Here is a 25,534-nt window from a genome sequence, read left to right on the forward strand (position 1 = left end):
TTCACCATAATGGCTGAACACAATTTTTTTTGTACACCTGGTGCAAGTTCGATTCTTACACTCCCCTCCCCCTTATCACTGGCTAAGGGACATATCCGCTCGCCAGAAAACAATCCCAGGAACGAGTCTTAAGCCCCTTTCCTTCGACCGAAAACTAGAAAAGACAGTCTCTCTTTTCGTTCTCTGTTCTGCCGCGCAGGGTTTTATTTTTTTTTTATGTATATACCCAGGCAGAAAATGACATCGTTTTGGGCTTCGGAAATAAAATTAAATGAAACGGTGCATTTCTTTTCAAAGGCAGACCTAAGATTGAGACAAGAGTGGGTAAAGAGTCCAAAGGCAGACAACACACAGAACGCTCCACCATGAAAGTAAACCATGATGGGGAGCTTTTAGGCTTTGTTTTGATGGATATATGGGAGGTAAAGGCGAGCCGAGATTTGGGGCACTCTGAGATGGTGATGTCTTTAGAGGAGACACCAGTTTTACGGATCTTGATTAGGAAATGGGGGCACATATGATTCTAATTCCATGGCTCGCCGTTTAATTGTGTCATCACCATGGATTTTGAGGAAAGGTTTTGAAAGGTGAATTCAAAGGTGATGGAAGTCGTTACCCATTAGAAAAGATGGACAGATTATGAAGATGTGTGAAACAAGAGGGAGTGAATGTACCAATTAATACATTGAGCGTTTTGCATTAACTCATTAAAAAACAAGTAAAGAGAGATTGCATGTTTGACACTTGACTACCATGTAGTACATCAAACAAATTAGCCGCTAGGTTTCTTCATCCAGCACTCACACCCATCAAATTTCTTTTTTATTTTCTTTGGATTTGTATCACAAATAGTAACGTTTGACTAAGTTATTTTTTGTGTTTTTCGTGATGAATTGTCAAACACCACTGTATTATCGAAATGAGAGATTAATAATTGAATTATAGCATGGTTGTTTATATTGATAGAGATGTTTTGTATTTTTATTGACAATGAGAATTGTACACTACGTTTTCATAACATAAAAGTGATGAAACATTGACGACAACAATCATAACTTGTTTGTATTAATAAACTATGAACGACATTAATATTGTCTACTATTAAAAAAATATGGTTTGTTTACATTATTCTAAAATTTTTTATCCTTTTATATTTCGCCTCTCCCCTCAACAATTTCTGGCTTCGCCACTGCCCCTTATAACTAACTGTCTAACATACTAATGCCATTTATCTACTAAAATAATGGTTGTTCAAAGATAACATTCGAGCGTAATCAGAATTTCCAAAAAGTAATTAGGCCTTTATTTCTTTATTTATTTTTAAAATTTTTGTAGTATGGAACTCGTCGGACTCGAAGGCCATATTTCAGCCTTGTTTCCTAGTTCCTCCGAGATCCTTGGACTGAAGTCACAGCACGAAGCTCCCAGATATGGAAAATGATCATTTTCGGATCCCTTCCATCAAATCCACCAAGTCAAAAGATCCGGACTCTTGAAATTTGATCCAACGACTAAAGAGGAGAAGAACAGAACAATTTAATACCAAAGAAGCACAAATGTAGACTTCCTCATCAACTATTTCATATATCACCCGCCGCAAAACTCAAATTCAAACCAATGACAATCAAAACTACCAGAATCATGTCAAAACTACAGCAAAACACTACATTACTACAATCATTCCAACAATGTAGGCTTCACAGATCACATAAAAAATCACAATTTCACAACAATTTTAGAGCTTTCGAAAACCCGAAAACCAGTATTTCAAGAAACCAAGTATACGAGTAGGATCAAGGCCAACCTTTGGATGATTGTCATTGGACATGCAATGAACTCTGGAGCGGCCTGATCTTTCTGGGTTTTTCCGATTGGAGCAAAATATGAAATGGGTTGGCTTTAAATTCAGCCTTCGAGTGGAGGGAGCAATGGAAACATTGAGAGAGAGCTTGTGGGAGACGATGGCGGAGGATAGAGGGAATGCCATGGCAGGCTGGAGCTGGAAGTTGCGAGTTGCATAGAGGTTTTGGCGCGCCTCATCTGCTAAAGCCTATCTGGAATATGGGTTTGCATGGTTGCGGATGTGAAGAATTTATTCGGCTATTTTCAAGTTTATTATGAGCCGTTAGATCAAAGCCTCCAAATCTAACAGCTAAAAAAGGGGCAAAAAACGAGAGATTTTTTAGTGTGACTACCACGTGTTATTGTTGAAGAAAGTTGAGGTTCTATCGTAAAACCAATTAGCAATATGGGTAGTAGCCCAACCTCTTATAAGTTCATGCAAGGTCCCTCCTCCCATTAACGTGGGACTCATTCTCCACATGCCTTCACACGTATGGTGAATTAACACGCCCCCTCACGTGTGGCGAAGTTTCGACCCTAACACGTGAACAACACAACAGGTGACGTGAATCACATGTGGCCGCTTGGCTTCACACGTAGGATAACCTGCTCTGATACCATGAAGAAAGTTGAGGTTTCATCATAAAACTACCTGGCAAAATGAGAAGTAGCCAAACCTCTTATAAGCTCATGTAAAGTCCTTTCTCCCATGATTTGTTTTATTGACACCCCACAATCTTATAAATCCACCTCACACTTAAAATTAGTCTTTTAAATTCCAATTTTAACTCTACTTCTACTGAAGTCACCCCACCTGTTCAAAACAACAATAACATTTCACCTAACTGACATCTCACTCACCCTCCGCCACTTCTTCGATCCATGCTAAGCACTCCATTCCCTCATCTTCCCCTCCCATTCCTCCTTCCCTCCCTGTCGTTCTGCGAGGCCTTTAGCAGTTTGTAGAAACTGCAATTTCAGACGCCATATTCAAGGATGTCTACTTGATGACTATGGGCAGGAAAACATATGGAAGGTGTTTCTATAATATAAGGTCGACATATGTTTGGGTAAATAAAGTTATCAAGACCATCTTCTTGTAAAAATTGAATTATTGAGATTAATGAAATTCGTTAATGATGGTGCATGTTGTTTGGCTAGAGAATACGTGGTGCACTTGTAGGTGCTCGGTTTGTTTGGTTATTTATTTATTTATTTATTTATTTTTTCAAATTTAAATAAGGGTAAAAGAGGTAGTTCAATAAGAATTCAAAAAAATAAGATGTGTTCATAAAATTGTGAGGTGTTAATAAAAAAACCTTTCTCCTATTAATATGGATCCAATTAATATAAGATTCATTCTCAACAACTTTACCAATAATAAGATATATGTGCTAAAATACAAATTTGGGTAAATTAGATAGAACTATCTCAACTATTAGGTCATTAGTAGTTTCATATCTCGTCTTTAAAAAATTTCAACGTCATATCTTATCTTCGAATTTGTTGCAATTTCATACCTTCCGTCAATTATGTGTCAAATTTTTTGTTAAATGCTGACGTGACTTGAGGCGGGATTCACTTTCTGTTAAAAAATTAATAAAATAATAAATTACCCTTGGAAAAAAAAAATCCCTATCATCTTCCCCGACTCATCCCTTCTCCCTCTGCCTTTCTTCCCCCTCCCTTCTCCTTCCCTTCTCTCATCTGCACCTACCCAGCCTCTACATATCCACCTCGCCCACCCAAAATGACGGTGTGGCTATTCCGCCCTAGCAGATCCGCCCCTCGAAATCCATGGTCATCGGCACAATCTTCGGCCATCGCCGCAGCCACGTGTGGTTGTGCATCCAGCATGACCACCTCTCCACCAAACCCACCCTCCTCCTCGAGCTCTCGGTCTCGACACACCAGCTGGTCAACAAGATGCAAGGTGTAGAGCTCTCGGTCTCGAACCACCACCCTCCTCCTTGAGACGGAAATGAGAAGGTGTAGAGGTTGACACGCATCGGGGAAGCGAATTTGTAGCAGTGGTGGTAACCCAGAAAATGGGAAAAAAAGGGGAAAGAAAAAGAAAAAAATTTGGGGAAAGAAAATGAAACAAATTGGACTGTAATGAACTTCCATTCTTCAATTAATATTATGGAGGATTTCGAAAATCCGAAGTTCTGGGCGAATTTGCAAATGGCCACTTCTTGGATTTTTGAAATTTTAATTTCTCTAATTAAAAAAAAGAATTTAATTTCTCTAATTTCTTGAATTTTCTGGGTTTGTATTTGTGTTTTTCGTTTTTGTCGGGTTCTTCGTTTTGGCTTTCGGGAACTCTCCCTTTGCAATTTTGTTTGTGGTTTTTCTTAGAAAAATGGTGAAGAACAAGAAATTGAAGAAATGGCAGTGGGGCGAAAGCCCCAGTCGGTGATGGGATTTGAAGAGAGGGAAAATGATGGGTGCGAGGGTGGGTGCGGAGGAGGAGGTGGAGGATGAGTGCGGGATCTGGATTGCAGGGAAGGGGTCGGAGAAGATGGTGATTTGGGTTTTTTTTTTTTGTTTTTTAGGGTAAATTTTTTTTTTAATAAATTTTTAATAGAAAAAGGTTCCGAGCCACGTTAGCATGTAACAGATTAATTGAATGACAGCTGATAGAAGGTATGACATTGCAACAAATTCAAGGATAAGATATGATATTAAAACTTTTTAAAGATGATGTGTAAAATTGTTAATAATTCAATAATTAAGGTAGTTATGTGTAATTTATCTTACAAATTTTCACCATTGTACCATCATATTCCGTCGCAATAAAAAATTTCTCGCAAAAAACGGAAGTACTGGCTTGCATTACCGAATTTCGATCCAGTTCCCCAATTACACAGTGAGAGAGCAAACCCACACAACCACCACCTCACTCAGAGCTCTCTCTCTCTCTCTACATGGATGTATAGATCTCTTTCTCTCTCTTTATCGATCATGAACAATTGTATTCGTCTGCTATAGATCGAGGTCGAACATGGCGAACTATCTTGCTCAGTTCCAGACGATCAAGAATTCCCTTGATCATCTCGTGATTGCAGGTAAATCTCCCAATTCGACATTCCTATTCAATTTTCCGGTTCCATTTTTCTTCTGTAATTTCAAATTAATCATTCTTGTTTCACCTTTTTGTTAATCAATTACGCATTTGAAGTTACTGATCTTCTTGATTGAGATTTGGGGACCTCTGTAAGTAATTAAAGGTGTTAATTTGTGCTATTTGGTAGTACATATTCGTATTTGTTAAAGTATTGGGATAGCTAATTGGCTATTAAAGTGATGCAGCAAATGCAAATTTTGTCGTCCTAGTGTTTGTAAAATGATGCCTTTAGTGTGTCAGTTTCGCAGTGTTTTTGGGAACAAGTAGTTCTTCAATTGAATGTCCGGAAATGGGAATGAATTTTCGCACAATGTGCGAAATTTGTTGTTTCGGTATTTCCAGAACAAGAAATCATTTATTGGATTTGTGTAATTTACTGAACAGCTCATGCGGCATTAGTCATTTGTTTAATGACAATTTATATTTAGTTATTTGTAATCATACATTGTCATGTTATCAGCCATATATGGTTATGCTTATCTTACAAAAGTATATGATTATGCTTAATGTGGGAACCCATGGACAGCCAAATGGCTAGTCTACCGATCCCTCGACAATATCTGCTAATATTCCAGTCATGCTCTTAGTCTGTATTGAGTTCACAAGTAGTGAAACAGATGGCTAATGTGTGTTTCTGCAGTAGTAGTTTATGTCATTGGCCTTGCTTCGTGTTCACATCTAACAGTTTAACCATGAGCTCATTTGCAGTTGAAGATGTGAGCGATTTGTGGCCTACTGTCAAGAATGGGTTTGAGGAGCACTTGCCATTCAAAAGAGCTTGCTTAAATAACAAGACCCGTAATCCTGTGTTTGTAGAGAATTTCCCTGCTGAATTCATACTAACCACAGATTCGAGGCTTCGTAGCCGGTTCCCACAAGAGCAATCATTATTTTGGTTTCGAGAACCATATGCAACTGCGGTCCTCGTCACCTGTGAGGTAAGACACAATTTCCTTCACCTCACTTATCTTGATGTTATTATTTCATAACCAATGTATTATATCTGTATCCATGTGTTAGTCCAGTCTTAGGAAGAGCCAAGATAAGAAGCCTAGTAAACAAAGGTCTCTTGTTCAATTCATACACCCCTATGGGGAAACCCTCCAATTGTTTGTACCAGCCATTCTGGTTGTAGGATCTAGACATGCCTTTGGGATTAGTTGTATTGGGGATCTTAGTTATCAGTAAAAAGAAAACTAAATAAAATTGTCTCTTTCTAAATTTTTTTTTATATATATGAAGAATGCCAACTATACTTCTATTACATTATGATATTAATTGTCAGAAGTCAGATTTGTATATAGCTTTCCTACTAGACGGTTGTAAAGGGTACTTTGCTTACTAACTTATGCAAATTGGGAAAGTAACTAGCTTTCTCTTTGAGCATTTTGTTAGGTTTTGATAAGAAATTGTAGCAATAAAACTTAGTGTCATTCAGTTGTTTAGTTCCACATCTTTCTATCAATATTATTATTTTCATGTGCTGGTAGTATTATGGTAATCATAAGACTAAACCATGTGCAGTTTGATTGTATGCTGCTCATCTGATACTAACAGTCTTTTGTTTTCATTCATTAGGATCTTGATGAGTTCAAGACCATCCTTAAACCACGCCTAAAGTTAATTGTCCAAAATGATGAACGGGAATGGTTTATTGTTTTTGTATCCAAGGCTCACCCGAATAATGATCAAGCCACCAAATTGGCAAATAAAGTATATGCCAAACTTGAAGTTGATTTCAGTTCCAAGAAGAGAGAAAGGTGAGTTTATTGCTTTTGTAATCAAATATTTTTTTTTTCTTTTCAAGTGGTTGATTGAGTAGTTTTGAGAAATTAGTATTGTGATTATTTTATACTAAAATGATCACCTTTTATATATGATAACTTGAGCATTGAGCTTTTCCTAGTCCCCCCTCCCTCTTTCTATTTAGGTGTTCCAGAGAGCAAAATTCTAATATGAAGATTAGTTGGTGTTTTTTTACCATACTTAAGCTTTACATCATCTGCTTTGTTGTTAATTAAGTCAACATGTGATATTGAGATACTTCGTCTATAACAATACAAATTTGACAATGTTGATATTAAATTGATAACAACATATACTTACACTTTTTAGCCAAAGGCAGAGATGGGTAAAGACTGTTGATGTCGATTTCATCTGTTTCCTTGAAGGTTGTTAAGATGAACTTGGCAAGCATCTTGTTTTCATCAAGTATTGTAGACTGATCAGCTCACCAGCATAATCATAATTGGGTTGGGTTTTAAAGTTACCTATACGTATAAAATTGTCTTTCATTTCTTTTCAGTAAGTTGCATATGGTATCATGTCTACCATAAAACATGAGTAGACTATCAAATATAATTGTACAGGTTATAATATAAAGTTCAATAATATTTTGATATATTTGTTTAAAATTCAGTTTACCTAACGTCATGTTACTTTATCATAATATGCTTTGCTCAGGTGCTGCAAGTTCGATCTATATTCTCCTGACGCAAATTTTTGGGAAGACTTGGAATCCAAGATAATGGAGTGCATCAGAAATACATTAGATAGGCGTGTACAATTTTATGAGGACGAGATACGCAAGCTCAGTGAACAACGCTTCATGCCAGTTTGGAACTTCTGCAATTTTTTTATTCTGAAGGTAGTTCCATTTTTTATCAATTTTTACTAGAAGAATTTTATTAAGCTGCTTTGGGCAAGGAGGATTTAAAGGATTGTTGATTCGAATGTGGATTTCATGCATAAATCAATTGTATTGAAAAGCGTACTAAATACTTATCTGGTATTATAAAAGTACATTTCAAATCCTACTTTAGGCAATTATGTGAGGCACAAGTACCGCAAACCTTTGTCTTTTCAGATCCATATAATTCAAGTTACTAATCATCTTCTGGCATCTTACCATAATTGCTTCTCTTTTCAGGAAAGCTTGGCTTTTATGTTTGAGATGGCTCATCTTCATGAAGATTCTTTACGGGAATATGATGAACTAGAAATTTGTTATTTGGAAACAGGTGCATTACGCATATATCTTATTATCACTTTTAGTGTTGAGATACCTGTTATGATTTCTACATATGTTTTTAATGAAAATACTATTTTGACATGGAAATACAAATGCCGCCTTCAAGTACATGCATGGGGGATCTTTTCAACTTTTATTTTTCTACATTTTTTTAAGTTCTTAACACTTATAGTTAGTGTTACTTTATGAAACACTAACTGTATTTTGAAACTTACTTTATGAAGGTATAGCGGTCTTTATGAATTGGGTACCTTGTGTTGTAGATATGAGCAACCATTGACTGCTGTACGTGTCATTTTATATTGAGATCCATTCATTGTTTTCATTCTATGACTACAGGATGTTCATCAAATGTTTGTTTCCGGTATAAAAAAAAATACTTAATGAGTGTATCTTTTTACACTAAACCAGTTTGTTTTTTCAATCTTCACTTCGTGTCTTAAGTATTGTGCTGTCAAGTTTGGTTGAAATGATTCCGTTAATTGCTTATTGCAATCCTGTAGTTGTTCATATCTCCTCAAGGGAAACAAGAATCTACGTCATAAACACGAAGACAAACATGCACGCAATTTTGATCCATATTCTCTGGGAGCCAAGCTCATAATTCATTTTCTTAAAATCCATACCATGCTCTAATTCATTTTCTTAAAATCCATCGCCTAATATACAAATCTCAGTAAAGACTTTTTCTTCTTGAATAAGTGTCAGCATTTTGATTTTGATCCAATGATTGGTGAAAATGATTGTCTACTCAGCGGTGAGTGGGAGATCTTGAATGTGTGCTTGTACGTTCTTGCTCCACTTTGAAGGAAACTGAAAATTGGAAAATCGTGATTCCGTTATAAGCGTAGTGCTTTTAAATGATAAGATTTTGATCAATAATGGACCTTTTCTCTTTCTTTTTTGTTCTGGAGACCAATATCATTTTCATCTGATGCAGTTGAAATGACTGGAAAACGGAAGGACTTTGGAGGAGTTGACCATGGTGATGATCAGGCAGCATTGCTCAATTCTGGAAAGAAATCATTGACACAAATTGTTCAAGATGACTCATTTAGAGAATTTGAATTTAGACAGTATCTGTTTGCCTGCCAAGCAAAGGTATGTGAGACAGACAGTTGATTCAAGACTGTGACCTTAAATCAGTAAAAAACGAATTAACATTATGCAGTGATGTCATTAGTTTCAAACTTTCAAATTTTCTGCTTGTTTGGATGCTGGATCCTTTAGTTTACTTGGGAAAATTTCATTTAGCATACTAGAGTAAATTGTTGTTCCATTCTGTCTCATTGAAAATGCATTTCTATGATTAACTCTTCACATATGTGTTGATAAGTTCTTTGATAAGGTCATTCAACATTTTCATACTATAGTGCTCTTTCTCTCCCTCCCTCTCTCTCTCTCTCTCTCTCTCTCTCTCTCTCTCTCTCTCTCTCTCTAACATAAGATGTAAAATACTCCCTACTGAAACTTGTGCCTGTTATATTGATAAAGTTGAAGAATTGGAACTTAAGTGTACAATTACGTTAACCACATGGTGCAAGTGATGAATACAAGTTTACCATGGACATATAAGAAGTTTCATTGACCATTACTTCAAATCAAAAAATAATCTGACCATTCAGTAAAACAATGGTGGTGCCTTCAGAATCTAGTTTACGCAGAAATTGACTTACTATTTTGCTGAAACAAAATTTGAAATTCATCTCTAATAGATGGTTAAATGTAGCTTTTATTCAAGCTGAATCGCCCGTTTGAAGTTGCATCAAGGGGATACTCATTCATTATAAGCTTCTCAAAGTCTCTGGCTGTACATGAGGTATCTGGTATTCATTTTGTTTAAAAGTGTTTTTAACGTAATGTCATACATATCTTGAAGTTCAGTATGAATGATCATATCTGACTTTTCTATTTTCTTTTCATTCTCCTACCTTTCCTGTTTTCTCTTTTGGAGTTGTTCTCAGAGTATTCTTCCCTTTTGTATGCGTGAAGTGTGGGTGATAACGGCTTGCATGTCCTTAGTCAATGAAACTGCTTCACATTATAAGGATGGACTTGCAGCACCTGATATAGAAAAAGAATTCTACCGCCTTCAAGGCGATCTTTATTCATTATGCAGGGTTAAGGTAAAAGTTCCTTGTGTTTCATTTGCAATAGAGGAACTCAAAAATATCGTTTGTTTTGTTCTTTAATCCCTTGATACGCCTTTGTTGGAGTGCATATAAGTGAAATTGAATCCATTGTTCAACTGAGAATCAAGATTGACTAGAAACTTTGTTTTTAACATGCATGCACTTTAATAATCAAATGCTGTATTGTATGCATGCACTTTAATAATCAAATGCTGTATTGTATGTTTATACAGTTCATGAGGCTTGCATATTTAATTGGATATGGGACGAATATAGAAAGGAGTCCTGGAAACAGGTACCAATTGAAACTTTAAAGATGAGAACATCTTTTAGCATTCTAGAAACAAGCTTGGACATGTAATCATTGGAATTAGTTTTACTGCACCTAAAAGTTGCAGATGTTTTTTCTAAACTAATTGTCCTTCTTTCCGTTTAACTCATTGAACAGTGCTTCACTCAGCATGCTTCCCTGGCCCAAGCCTGCAGTTTGGCCCTCAGTTCCACCTGATGCTTCATCTGAGGTGCTGGCCAAAGAAAAGGTAAGTTCTTAATACAGTAAATGTAGCATTGGATTAGTTAAAGTTTTTGTTTTTTAATAGGACTAGCTAACGTTAGCTGATATGTTAATATAGTTCCGGGTAAAATATCTAGGTGTAAATTTCTTTAATTGAGACTGCATCAATTTATGTCTGTCCAGCCTACATTAGTATAAAATGTAAATCAGCATAAACTTCTAAATTCTAATATTGGGATTTATTGTTTATTGTTCATGCTTTTTATCTTCTTATTTGAACTGTCATGTGGTATGAAGTTTTGGCCATGCTAAAAGGCATTATGCAACCACTCCCTGTTACAGATTTGTGACATTCTTATCCCTTGGATTTTTACTGTAGATTGCGGTGTTAATATAACAAAAAAACATCAGAATTAATTTCAAATGATGAAAATTAATATTTCACCCATTTTATGAAAATTTCATAGTAGATCTTATAATCCCTCAAATTTCATAATATATCTTTATAATTGGGAGTTTAACTAAATAGTTAAGTGGATTTCATGATTTAGCAGTTAGCCCTTTGTCAAACTACTACAACAGTATTAGTGCCGTGTTTGTTACATGGGGTAAACAAAGGTGGTGTATAGGAAATTAGACCTTTGATTATTGATGAATGATGATTATCTTCTACGGTTGCCATTAGTTTTTCTTTACTGTTCAGTTGGCTTTTGTTGAGTTTCATGCAATGCAAAAGCATTTTCTGCCCCTTAACTTTTCGTTTCTTTTTGTCTTTCTTTTTTTGACAAAAAAAGTTAGTCATTTATCTTTTGCAGGTAATTCTACAGTCAACTCCACCGTTCAAGCACTTTGGTATTCAGAGAAAACCATTGCCTCTTGAACCTTCTCTACTGTTACGTGAGGCTAATCGGAGGAGAGCTTCCCTTTCTGCTGGGAATGTGGTTGAAATGTTTGATGGCCGCCAAAATTTTATTGACGGGTAATGGAAATTCAAGAATTGTAGCAAATGTAGTGCTATCGGTTTCTAAGAGTAATTTGCTTTTTAATAGTCTTGCTAAATATTCTCCTTTCATTTATTATTTTTATGTTTTCAAAAATGGCATGTTTGAGTGATAATGGAGTCACGATGTATGATGGCAGTTCAGGTTCAGATGCATCATTTAAGATGCCGTCGTTACAAAAAGTGCAAGCAAGTGTTATGGCACGTACTAACTCTTCACCAGGAATTTCTGAGAGCTCAATTGATCGCCCCATGAGGCTTGCTGAAATTTATGTTGCTGCTGAATATGCTCTGCACAACACAGTTTCTAATCCTGATCTGTGGAAGTCTTTGTCGTCTACAGAAGAGTTTGAGGTATGAACAGTTGCTAATTTTTAGTTTACCATTCATGGAGGATTGTTCAAATTATTAGTTCCTTTATGCATGCTGTATAATATTTTGTTGATCTTTTGTCTTGTACACAAATTCTTGTTTTGACAGCAAAAATATCTTGAACTAACTAAAGGGGCTGCTGACAATTATCATCGATCCTGGTGGAAAAGACATGGAGTTGTTCTTGATGGAGAAATAGCATCTGTCTGTTTTAAGCACGGAAACTATGATCTGGCAGCAAAGTCATATGAAAAGGTTTGTGCACTTTACGCTGGTGAAGAATGGCAGGATTTATTGGCAGAAGTCCTCCCCAATTTAGCAGAGTGTCAGAAAATACTCAATGATCAAGCTGGCTATCTATCATCTTGCGTGAGGTTGCTTTCATTGGATAAAGGCTTGTTTTTGACTAGGGAACGCCAGGCTTTTCAGTCAGAGGTTGTACGTCTTGCACATGGCAAAATGGAGCAACCAGTGCCCCTAGATGTGTCATCTTTAATTACTTTTTCTGGCAATCCTGGGCCTCCATTAGAATTATGTGATGGAGATCCTGGTACTCTATCAGTAACATTTTGGAGTGGCTTTCCTGATGATATAACTCTTGATTCATTTAGTCTCACATTGAATGCAATATTTAATACTGATGAGGTTGCTAAGGTAAGCTTTCTTGGACTTGCAATGCATTTTCATCTCACCGTTTCAGGTCAATTGTTGTATGAACATTGTTTATGATATGACAGATTATTACTTCTGATTTTTCAGGTATTAATGAGCTCTACTGCAATTGTATTAAAGCCTGGTCGGAATACCGTTACCCTGGATTTACCCCCCCAGAAACCAGGTTCATATGTTTTGGGGGTTCTCACTGGGAAAATTGGGCAATTAAGATTCAGATCTCATAGCTTTTCCAAGGGTGGCCCTGAAGACAGCAAGGATTTCATGAGTTATGAAAAGCCTCCTAGACCTATCTTGAAGGTGCAACTATTGAAGACGTAGCTTGTTGCTACCCGTTATATCCCAAAATACTAGTTTATCCTTGTTATTTTAAATTTACTTGTAAATAAAAGCAGTACATAACTTTGCGACGAAGTTTTTCAGTTAAGATTTATGTAGGGTATCGTACCGTCTAAATGACCCTTTCTTTCTCAGGTATTCAAACCAAGACCTCTGGTTGATCTTGTTGCAGCTGTTTCCGCTGCTCTGCTGATAAATGAACCTCAGTGGGTGGGCATTATTGTAAGACCCATTAACTACTCTCTCAAAGGTGCTATCTTGTATGTTGATACTGGACCTGGTCTTAAAATTGAAGATTCACATTTCATTGAGATGGAGAGCTATGTTGATGCATCAAAGAGTTCAGTTGGTGTGGCTGACTGTAATGGTACTCTAAAGGATGGTTCTTTGGCTATCGATAAAAATTTTGAGCAGTTGCCTCTGTGTGATGATAGAGTAGAGTTTCCAAATTGGGCAAACAATTTGACGTCTATTTTATGGATTCCAGTTCGTGCTATCAGTGAAAAGCTTGCAGTAGGATCATCTTCAGGTTGTGAATGTGTATGTTCTAGGTTTAAATACTCTATTGAGTCACAACTGCTTACCTGTACATAATGCATTATGCAGTGGCTCCCCAGAGACAGAGCATTGTGGATGGAATGAGGATGATAGCACTCAAACTTGAATTTGGTGCATCTCACAATCAGATATTTGAGAGGTATTTTTCTTTTATTTTGTTCTACTTTTTGTTCTTATCTTTCAAAATTGTAGATGTTTTTTTATTGATTATTACTTTGTGCAGGACCCTAGCAGTGCATTTTACAGATCCTTTCCATGTGAGCACACGAGTTGCAGATAAATGCAATGATGGTACTTTGCTTCTCCAGGTATGTGTGATATGGTTTTCAAAACCACACTTCTGTATGTAACTTTAACTTATGCATCCCTGGCTAGGTGATTAGATAATAAGACGTGAAGTGTGTGACATCCTATGTGTTGAAACATGGAAATTGTTTCTGTTTCCACAAAAAGTTATTGTAACCCATTATCTTAGCATGAGTAATGCTTTTGTGCATTGGCTGGATATGATTTAAGAGTGCATTCTATCATGTTACACTAAGATTGTTTTTCAATTACCAAAATATGTACTTATAAGTCCTTTAAATAGGAAAGTTTATTTGTATAATATATCTGCGGAGTCCTTGGAGGTTGGTGGTTCATACGTCTGCATTAATTGATTACTTCCAGGTCAGTCTACACTCTGAAGTGAAAGCCACGGTGACCATCTTTGATGCTTGGCTTGATCTTCAAGATGGATTTGTTAATACTGGACAAGGTGATGGGAGACCGACTTCGGCCTACTTTCCACTAGTTGTTTCTCCAAATTCTAGAGCAGGAATGCTATTCAGTATATGCTTAGGGAAGACTAATGTTGAAGGTACGCATTGTTCATTTATGTTATAAATGCTTGCTTGCTTGCATGTTTCGAAGCTTCCATACTATCTGATTATGGTAAAGGAAATTCACTTGTTTATCTCCAGCAATAGGTTAAGATTGGGACTTATTCTGATGGAATCGTGTAAAGATTATGGGTAAATCAAGCGCTAACAAGTCACTGCCATGCTGCAATTTCATTTTGCAAATGTGGATATAGTTGTGAATCTTTTCATACTTTACATTTTCGTACATTTGACAGAACTGATGATACGATTTTGTTTTTCCTGCAGATGAAGCTAAGGCTTTTCAGTCAGAGAGTATATTAAATATTAGATATGGAATTTCTGGTGATAGAACCAGTGGAGCGCACCCACCTGTGTTTGCAGAATCCTCTGGGTCTGAGGGTGCTAGACGGGACTTAATTTTCAGAAGCACTCTTGCTTTGCAAAGGCCTGTGCTTGATCCAGTCCTGGCTGTTGGTTTTCTTCCTCTCTCTTCCGGTGGCCTTAGGGTTGGCCAGCTAGTTACTATGAAATGGAGGGTTGAAAGATTGAAGGATTTTGAGGAAAATGAAGTTTCTCCTAAAAATGTAAGTCACAGACCGATCACACTGGACAATTTATATTGCGATTATCAAATCTTAAAATGCTGATAATTTACGACTTTTCTGGTTTTCACTTTTATTTCTGAATGAAGTCAACGAACACTAATGTCAGTTTTCAACCGTTTTTTAAGTCTACTAGAATTGTAGGTAATTGCAGTGTACTTGTTGAGTTGTTTCACTTGAAACCTGAGGTGGTATGGAGTATGTTGTTGAGTTGTTTCACTTGAAAGGAAAATAAAAACATGTGTTGCACCCTGTACTTTGTCGTGACTGCATGAACTGAAGTCTCTGTATCTTCAAGTGTTTCAACTGTCGTTAAAAGCTGAGGAGTACTATAGGTGACTATGACTCTGAGTGTATTAATAATTTTAGTGCTTGTGCATCAGGATGAGATGTTATATGAAGTCGGTGCAAATACTGAGAATTGGATGATTGCTGGGAGGAAAAGAGGGCATGTTTCTCTTTCGTCAAAGCAAGGTTTTGTGAACTACTTAAACTCCACATATTTTTCTGTTGTCTAGGAAAATATCTTCTGGCTCATAGCTATTGCCTCTCTGTTAAATCTTGCGATGGCAGGTTCAAGGATAGAAATCTCAATATTATGTGTGCCTCTAGTGGCGGGTTATGTTCGTCCCCCACAACTTGGTCTGCCAGATGTTGGTGAATCGAATATAAGTTGCAATCCTGCTGGGCCTCATCTGGTTTGTGTCTTGCCTCCGATTCTGAGCTCCTCCTTTTGCATTCCGGCATGATTTCTGTCAACCCAGTTCCTCTCCTGTATTCAAGTTGTCTCGGGTCGTCATAATTTCCACTCTACATGGTTGGACATGCTTATAGGGAAAAAATTTAGGTTTCCTTTTTTTATATCCCAGGAATCTGTAAATCAGTATCTCGTTTTTCCTTTTCTTTTTTATCAGATGTTTTAAAAAGCAGCTTAGTTGAGATTAGTTTACAACCGGTAGGTTTTTCGAGTGTTCATCGAGTCATACGTTATATGACATCCTGCCTTGTGCACGGGGAATTTGTACTTTTCCTGTACAATTCAGCGTAGAGATCCCGAGGACGTCCATTTTTTGGGTTCACTGTTGTAAAATTGATTGTTTTGATAGAAAATATTGAACTCAGAATTACAGTGATGCCAGTGGTAATGAAAATTGGTTTTGTTGGAGCGGATAAAGTCGATTTGGTTGAAGCTTGTTTCTTTCTCCATCAATTTCTCAAACCAGAGAAACAAATATCATGGAGGGACAAACACCAATAACAATTGTTCAAACATCTGGAGGGTTTTCGAGAGATTAGGGCAGATAAAGATGTGATTAATGAAACCTGACAATACTGTAATTGTGAGAGCTGCACATTGTTGTTTACTAAGAGGTATAGTATAGGGAAAAAAAAAATAATAATAATAATTCTTGCATGTATGATCAACAAATTGTTTGTTTGTCATTAGTATGTTGAAAAAGGAAAATTAATAGTTTTTATACGTAGGCGTAATACAATGTATAACAAAATGGACTAATGTTTAAGAATTTTTTTTTTTTTTAAAATGACTAAAAGCGCTTTTAGAAATGTTTTTGGGTTCTAAAAGTACTTAAAATGTTTCTTGCAAGAAGCATAGTTTGCAGGAAGCACCTCAAGTGTTTTTCCATAATTAACTTGCATATTTACTAAGAATTGATTTTAAAACGTTTTTTCTAAATGCTTTCAATCATTTAAGTACGGCGATGGTTTGTAACTATCCGTGCTCCTAAAGTACACTCATTAGGAAAGCAATCGCTACAAATTTATTCTAACTCAACTACTAAAAGCAAAACCATAATACGTACAGTGTGCATGTTCGTTTAAAATTAAACACTTTTTTTTAATATATTTATTCTAGCAACAAATTCTCTTGTTTGGCAATCAAAACCAAAGGATTAGGAAATCCTACGAGAAAATAATATAACAATAATTTGTGAAAATTGAACAAGCTAAATATCGAAATACACTAGAGATGACTAAGTGCGAGCGAAGACTCTTCTTCTTCAAGAGATCCAACTACCAAATGGCTACCAGAACACAACTTGAATTCGACGGCATAGACATTGCAGTCATAGTTTTACTGGAAATAAATGTAGTCAAGATACCTGGGTGGCAGCGGGTACCTCTGCTGCAGCTGAGCAAAGGACATGTTGAGCAACATCTCTGGCCGAATCTCCCCAACAAGAACTTGTCTGCGGAACTCTTTGATTCCACCGTGGATCAGGAAGTGTATTATCAGAAAATAATAACAACTTACAAGAAAATGAAGTTTGCTTAAAATAGACTCGGACCCAAAGGATGAGAGAGGCTTAGGTTGGCCAACTCATTAGCAATAAAATTCATGTTACAATAGGTATGTCAAATATTACATTTCCAGTCACACAGTAACATCGCACAACAAGCTTGAATGAATTCACCATTAGGATGATTATCAGTGGCACCATGTGATATAAGATGGACAGAAATTGCAGAATCAGACTCCAATAAAAGGCACTGAAAACCTTTATTCAAGCAAGTTTTAATCCCAAAAAGATGCTCCAAATTTCAGCGTTGAGAATCTTTCCATACCCAAGATTTAAAACCTAGTATCCCAAGCTCCAAAGAGTTCCTAAGAACACCACCTACTCCAAAGAGTACCAAAGAGTTCCTAAGAACACCACCAAGATTAAAATAATTGAGTAATTAAAGGAGTGGTCAAACGTTAATGGTAAAAAAATTTGTCAGGTGAACAAGATTTGTAATGGGCAAATGGGATATTATATAAAATTTGTGCAGATGATTAACTCTAAAGGTTACTCTGTACTTGATGGGCAAGCTACTAGATTGTCAATGGTGGTTAAATAGAAGAAGAGATAATGTGGGCCAAAAGGAAGTGATTAAAGTGTGTTATATAGTATCTTATATGGAATATCTTGTATTTGATGCTTGTACGAAATTGTTGTGTCTTTTTGTGGTAGTATTTTTTCGTAAGTTTTATATGTTAACTAAGAATAACACAGTGTCTTGGTTCATTTTTCCGTTTGTAACTGAAGCTTTAAGCTTCTGTGAAGGAAACGCTGGCTAGTTTCACTTCAGTGGTTTGTTGATCCTTCCATGGCACTTACTTCAGTGGTTTGTAACTGAAGCTTTGTCTTTGTTTTGTTGTTAGTCTTGTTAGGCTTTCAAATCTTGTTCCTTGCTTTTTTAGTTATTTTATTCATTGCATTTATCAGATTTTTAGTGGGGTTGTCTTGGTTTTGTTGGTTAAATTTCTCTTATTTGTTGTTTGGACTTAGTGTTTGCGATATTAATGCATCTGGCCTTTATGATTGCAGGAAATATTTGTTTTGTTGATGCTCCTTGTGTTTGTTGGTGTTTAAGGAGAAAGAAAAGTAGAGGGAAGAGTTTGCAAAGCAGCAACATGCATATATTTTGGCTATCTAGACAAATTGTTTTTTACTGAAACCAACTTGCATTTGTATATTTTATGAACTTGGTTATGTGGTTGGATTAATCTATATAACGTAATAACAGTAGTTGTATTTTGTGAACCTTCTTTTATGTTATTGAAAAATATTTTGAATTTGATGTATGAAATTTACTATTTTTCTTTGTTATTTGAAAATTTATGTGGTTTTCAATAGGTATAAATATGAGAAAAGTTCATTAAACAAATGAAGATTTGTCAATTTTTTTTTCCCTTGTCCTATCTTGTTCAGTACCAAACACAGTATAAATAATATAGTCATTAGTTCGATACTGCACCAAACGCCTGACTTATCTTGTTCAGTACCAAACATAGTATAAATAATACGGTCATTAGTTCGATACTGCACCAAACGCCTGACTAATTTGGTCAGTACTATCCGGTGGCTATTTATCCTATCCGACAGAAATAGTCAGTATAGTCCGAGCTGCCAAACGAGGCCTAACGTACTACCAACTCCCGGAACATTCCTCTTTTTCTCTCCGTCCCTCTAATTTTCAGCTTCACAATACCTTTTTTCTTCTTTATCTTTGTAGAAATCTTGTATTTGTTGCTCACTTTACCCAACATAACACCCAATGATACGTAGGCAATGTACTTCTGGTCCTTTATAAAGAATATACACTATCTTAGACTTAGTCTTTTTTGTCTTTGCCCTCACTTTTATCAAATCTATGATTTACTTACCGGTGTATTATTTTTTCAAGACCCCTATAAATGGGCTTTATCCCTTGTCTCTGTCTTCCACCATCTCTTCCCCCACTTGACACCAATGTATTGGTCATCTGTCATCAAGTCATGCCTCGTATTTGTTCTAGTTTTCCTATTGCCAAAGTTGATAAGTCCTTTTGTACGGATTGTGCCCTTAGCAAGTTCACTCGATTACCCTTTTTTTCTAACAATAATGTTCGTGGTTTTTTTCCATTTCTATTATTTACTCTGATGTTTAGATGTCCCTGTCTACTTTTCTCAGTGGTTTTCTTTAAAGTTAATGCTAGGAAAACCAAAATTTTAAATCAAGTTTGCAAGTCAAATATGTGTCACCATGAAATAAGTATGTTAATCAACATTTAATTAATAATCAAATCATTAACAACCACATCATTTGGTTTTAAAAATTTAGTTTCCCTAGCATTATCTTTTCATTATTATGTACTCTTTACAAATGCTTTTTCTCATTTTTCTTAGATTTTTCCCATGAAACGAAAATCTAAATTTTTTTTTTTTCATTTTAAACACTTTGTTGCCATGATTTGTGACATGTTTCATTCCATACTATAGTCCTCCAAAGTGACAAAGGTACCAAATATGTCAATCAATCCTTCTCTACTTTTTGTCATAAATAAGACATCAAACAACGCTATTCCTGCCCACAGTCACCCCAACAAATAGGCTTGCCGAAAGGAAACATTGACACATCACCACTCTTATCCGTTTCCTACTCCGCACTATTGGCTTACATCTTAATTTGTGGGTTGAAACGGCTCTTACTGCTACTCATACTCATCGTATACAACATAACATATCAAGTTAATCTTTATAGCATTACCCAAAAATAAATAGTTCTAATTATAATGCTTGTGTGGCAAAGTCATCATTGAAAGATAAATGACTTCTTGCATTCCATATGTAAATGGTCTCCCCAATACTATCAATTTATTATTACTATAATTATAATAAACTTTCAGGGATTAGGTAACGGGATGAAATCATTTGATGGTTACAAACGTATCATCATGATTTTGATGGTTTTTTGCAAGGACACTAATTCAGGATAAAACTACATACTGGACTGAAATGATCATCAAATTTGATTGATGATCTTTTAACCTTAAAAAAAAATTGAATTTTTTATGTTTGCCGAATGAAATTGGGAAAATTTGTCGCCCAAACTTATCTAAATATCGTTGAGCAACATCACTAAATTCGTCAGGCAGACTTTCAAATTTTTTCCAAAAAAAATCAAACTTTCTCCCAGATTTAGGGTTTGCCTAATGAAATATTGTACACTTCGTCATGCAAAGGTATTTTCCCACCAATTTTTACGGCAAAACATTAAGTGCACGGTGCCTTTTCTATCCTACAAAAGTCACAAATTTAACAAACTTCCTGCAAAATTTCACAAATTTCTTACAAAGTTCACAATATTTCACAAATTTCACTTTGCCTCTAGTTCGAGTTAGAGTGACCCAACGGCAGAGATACCCAGCAACACCGATGCGGCCATTATCGAGTCGACGGCCCGGCCCACTGCATTGGCTTCACAAGGCAGGGTGCCCCGATCTACCAGGCGTGTTTATAGCTAGAGCCAGCATGAAGCTATGCTAGCTCAAAATCTACTCTGTTGACGACGCATAGGGCGATGCCTATTCGCCAAACCCCCTAAGGGGGATAGAGAGGAGCTCACATAAATTAATTCATGGATGATGAAATCACATGAATTCTTACATGAACTACGAAAAACTTATTATTCTGGTTACAGAAAAGTTCCAAAGTTACACAATTTGATGGATACGTGATGACTTCATTTGGATGGTTATGGCAATTTAAATTTATGGCTTAAATGCCACAGGTTCTAACCAGACATAACGCAGCGTATGTTTTAATTTACTTTTTCTATTTGATTGATTGTGGTTCACACAAGCGAAAATCTTATTTATCTTTCTTAAGTAATATATTAAAAATGTTGAGAAATGCATGGTTTATGGGACTATCAGTAGTTTAGTACAAGTAATTCTCTTTTGGGATCACATTCTTTTATGTTCATTTTTGTGTATGATTATTGATGTCTTTTTGGACCTATGCATCTGCCCCTAGTTTATGTCCTTTGAATTTCTTCCTCGTTGTTATTTATTTGATCTTTGAATGATAATTTTAGTTTTTGCTTATGTTGCTTCCACGTAATAGTTGAGTGTTTCTGTCTACTGCATTGCAGATATGACATGCCTTCAAACCATTGGCGTAAGGAGTCACGTATACCAAGACAGGTCCCATGTGACTCACCATTTGGATTTGTTCTATTGAATGGAGAGTTGCATGTAATAACCCTTTTGAAGGCAGCTGAATCAGCAGAAATCCGTAGGTCGCAACTGCATAAGAGAGCAGGAACACTTTACATCGAAATCTACCATCCTAAGAAGAAGTCATGGAGATCTCTCATAACAAAGTCACCTTTCCATTACAGCTTGGATTTCAATATTGCAGTTATGAGCACCATTCGCTTGTGAATCTCGATTCTTATTGCTTGTCCTTGTGTTGATAATTGTACCGATTGATGTGCAGTGCTGCCTATATTGGATCATCGGGGTCATTGCTGCTAGCATATTTGTATAGTCTTGAATGTACAGCTAGCAGACCGATACAAATACCTAACCTGTTAGTAAAGCGGTAATTAGATAAGGTTGAATACAATTGAGTTTCATATATTGTATCAGTTCTTTTTCCAGAGAACAGATAAATATGTGTGTGTGTGTGTGTGTGTGTGTAATTAAGTCCTGTTGAATAGCTTTGTTGCTTGTGCACCAATCAATCTTTCCCCTTTTCGTGTTACATCTATAGTTGATCTGTTTCTTATGATTTCCAAGTCCGGTTTCTGGGTTTGTAGCTTCATCATGTATTTACTCCTCCGTACTTATGATACTTTACAACCAAGGACAAAATCAGACTCTCATTTCCCCCTCCCCTTTGAGAACAGTAAAACGAACTCTAGTCGTTTTCCCATCAAATGAAGTCTTTTCGGAAATTTCAACAAAAAAAAAAGAAAGTCGTGTAACAAGTGAAGTTCTTTCAGAAGTTCCGAGCAACTAAAAGAAAGGTGTAAAAGTGAAGAGCGGGCAAAAGTTGAGACTAAAATGCAGAAATTCCAAATGAAGAAACGTTTCCACCAAGTTTGTTGAGTTCCCCAGTTTTTTAATACATGGCGAAGCGACTAGTGCGGCTAAAGAAGAACCGACTGGCCGTGAAGAATGGGGCATAAGTCCAAACTCTAACCCGATACAGCGTTAAACCGCAACATGTATCGCATGTTTCATGTATCGCATGTTTCACTTTCATACATCTATGACTTCAAACCTCAGATATAGTAAATTCAAGTCCTAACATACAATCACCAAGTCAACCCAAAATATTTTATTACATTTTGGTCAAATATTCGGGAGAAAAAGGAGGGAATCTGCTTTCTTGCCAAAGATACATCCCTTTGTATTAGTCGCACTCATCATGTAACATGTAAACATGAAATGACTTATCTCTACAACACTCATCACGTGACCTATAAACGTAAGGAGATATCTCTGTTATAGGTCTCAAAGTGAAGGTATTGCAAGGTCCATAGTAAGTGCAAAGAAGCATATATTGTGGGTCAGATTTTGATTTCTTTGTGCCCCAAAATGCAAGCCAATAATATAATGAAAAATTATTTGCAAGACTCGTGCTAATACATGTAAGGAGAGATTCCAACTTAAGAAATTTGAAAATTTTGCTTTGAATACTACTATCATAGATCAAACTCATTTCTTCTGTTCTGAGTCCTGACCCATTCAATTTTTAATGCTTTCCACAATAGAAAAAGGGCACATTGGTGCCTATAAATAGCCATATATCTAACCCTCCACATAACGCATCCTTCATATTTTTAAGCTAGCTATCTTTGTTTAATATCTATAAGTATAAGATCAATAGATCACCATGAGGTTTCTTAATGTTATATTCACAGTTACAACAGTTGTATTTCTCATGAGCATGAACATGCATGAGGCTAGTGCAGGCAGGGTGTTGCATGATGTGAACGGAAACTCAGTAAGCATGATGATGACGATGAGCAAAGACATCATGCTGATGGAGTCGAAGCAGAAGTCCAACCATCCTCCTCCCGGTGGATCTAATCCGAAGGTCCCTGCTATGTCGAATGATCTTGACGGTTCAATGATCAACCAAAGGAACTTTGCAGGCCACACAACTACTCCGCCTTCTCCACATGATGCATACCCTCATAATGTCGTGGCTAGATCACTACTCGGCGTGGCTACAGATCATAAATCATTTAGTTGATTAACGATATCTACAGAAATCCCAACCTAATAAGATATATCAAATGTGACAGAAAATAGACGAATAAGTAGAGGGGAAAAACCTAGTTTAATTTTTCACATTTATTTTCATTATACCTTTCTTTTATCTGTGTTTCTTCTTGAATAAAAAAAAAAAGATGAATTCTCATACAACTATCTTATTTCTTCTTTATGCAGTATGCGTGTCAAGATTATATGAGATATATATTTTTTTTTTGTGGGAATAAGACGTTTTATTCAAACACCATGAGATGATCCAATTAACAGTTTAAAATACTCCATTTGAAAGTCAACATAAGCATTCGGAGCAAAAGCATCGTCAAAAATGCGTTGTCCGAACACTATCATGGGGCAAAACAAAGAAATAAACAAAAACACATACTAGTGTTTACAATCATATCGTCGAAATGTCAAGTTACACTTGATGCACTGCTGCAGTGAGCCTCCGTAAAAATCCACCACATGAGACAAATACACCTATCTATCTTTAGACTCATCCGGATTTGGAAAATATAGCTATCTATCCTTACACAAAGAAATAAAAACACAGGAAAAATGGAAAAAAAATACTAATTGCTTTAAACTTGTTCTTCTCTCGAGATCCATCCACCTGAGACGCGTGAAGCTATGCATTCAGATCTTGCTCACAGACTCTAATCCCACTTTGATCCAGTCCCTAACGTTCTTATATCGCTTGCAAATTACACGAAAACCGAACCCAAAAGTCAGAGAATTGGCAATTCAATCCAGAGATATAGAAGAAAAAATAGGAGGAAGAAGAAGATGCATATGGCATATGGATGGGCGCAGGTCATCCCACTCGAACAGGGTCAATGCCCTTCTTCCCAAAAGATCATATACTTCAAGGTCATCAATCGCTTGCTACTTGTCGTCTCTCCTTCTCACCTTGAGCTTTGGAGCTCTTCCCAGGTATACTTGTATTTTATTTATTATTTATGCGTATGTGTGTTTTTAGTAAATTGTGTGTTTTATGCAATTCGTGATGTGGGTTCGCATGTGTTTGCTTTGTACTTTGATGAGTATTTGTGGGTTTTCGAAATTGATGTTGGTGTCAAGGAGATATAAATGTGCAGTGATCAAATGGGCAGAGTGCATTTGTTTAAATGAGATGGGTTTTTGGGGGTTTGGTGTATTTTGTTATTTCTTGATGTGGGTGTTGTGAATTTGGCTGGTACATGCATGCACTTATGCAACTATATATGAATGATGTATGTGCGTGGGTATATATTTGAGCTTTTGTTTGATGTGGGTTTTGTTAGTAAGGTGTTTGACATTTTATTTTGTGTATTTGGGCTGGTGGGATTCAGCATAAAGTTGGACTGGGGAAGTACATGAGGGATTCAGATTCAGCGCAGAGGGAATGTGAGAATTTGCAAGTTGTTTGGAGCCCTGATGCCAAATTGATGGCCGTTCTTGTAAGTATTTCATTGATTTTGCATGTAATCTTAGTTTTGTAGGTACTTTATACCAAATTCACGTTCTTTCTTATGTAAGTGTGTATGCAAATGCATGAACAAGTTATACAATGTGTCTATTTATGCGTGCAAGGGTAGCTCCTTCATGGTCATCACTACTTGAGCATTGACCGGGATTTGTTGAGTAACTTGAGTTTGCATGTCCACACTTAACCATATAAGAGGAAATGAATGCAAAATAGTTTAACTGATCAATGTCAATTTGGTGGACATCAAATTTAACCTAAAGTTAATAAATTTAAGTAGACGTTTGAGTATATTTTGAACTGTTGATCTTATTTCCGAAATATGTTTTGTCATAAGTTTTTTTAGCAAGTTCACTCAATTACCCTTAATAATGTTCGTGGTTTTTTTCCATTTCTATCATTCATTCTGATGTTTAGATGTCTCTGTTTACTTTTCTCAGTGGTTTTCTTTACGGGTAAAGCTAGGG

General features: G+C 36.2%; 1 protein-coding gene and 1 long non-coding RNA gene across 2 annotated transcripts; both read left to right on the top strand.

The window, feature by feature from the left end:
- Positions 1 to 4,649: 4,649 nt before the first annotated feature.
- On the top strand, positions 4,650 to 16,222 carry LOC137743268 (trafficking protein particle complex II-specific subunit 130 homolog). The gene is made up of 21 exons (XM_068483136.1): positions 4,650 to 4,910; positions 5,678 to 5,907; positions 6,548 to 6,729; positions 7,433 to 7,616; positions 7,899 to 7,989; positions 8,941 to 9,101; positions 9,730 to 9,819; positions 9,965 to 10,126; positions 10,366 to 10,427; positions 10,581 to 10,671; positions 11,462 to 11,625; positions 11,787 to 12,000; positions 12,127 to 12,672; positions 12,778 to 12,990; positions 13,165 to 13,558; positions 13,636 to 13,726; positions 13,811 to 13,895; positions 14,257 to 14,446; positions 14,736 to 15,034; positions 15,436 to 15,526; positions 15,626 to 16,222. Exons 1-21 carry the CDS (start codon positions 4,847 to 4,849, stop codon positions 15,799 to 15,801), a joined length of 3,780 nt encoding a protein of 1,259 aa, XP_068339237.1. The 5' UTR covers positions 4,650 to 4,846; the 3' UTR covers positions 15,802 to 16,222.
- Positions 16,223 to 24,391: 8,169 nt separating this feature from the next.
- On the top strand, positions 24,392 to 25,169 carry LOC137741515 (uncharacterized). Its single transcript, XR_011069305.1, has 2 exons — positions 24,392 to 24,535; positions 24,934 to 25,169. It is a non-coding gene; the product is annotated as an uncharacterized lncRNA (long non-coding RNA).
- The last annotated feature ends 365 nt before the right edge of the window (positions 25,170 to 25,534 follow it).

The sequence above is a fragment of the Pyrus communis genome, chromosome 8 (assembly GCF_963583255.1).
Source record: "Pyrus communis chromosome 8, drPyrComm1.1, whole genome shotgun sequence".
Lineage (NCBI taxonomy): Eukaryota > Viridiplantae > Streptophyta > Magnoliopsida > Rosales > Rosaceae > Pyrus > Pyrus communis.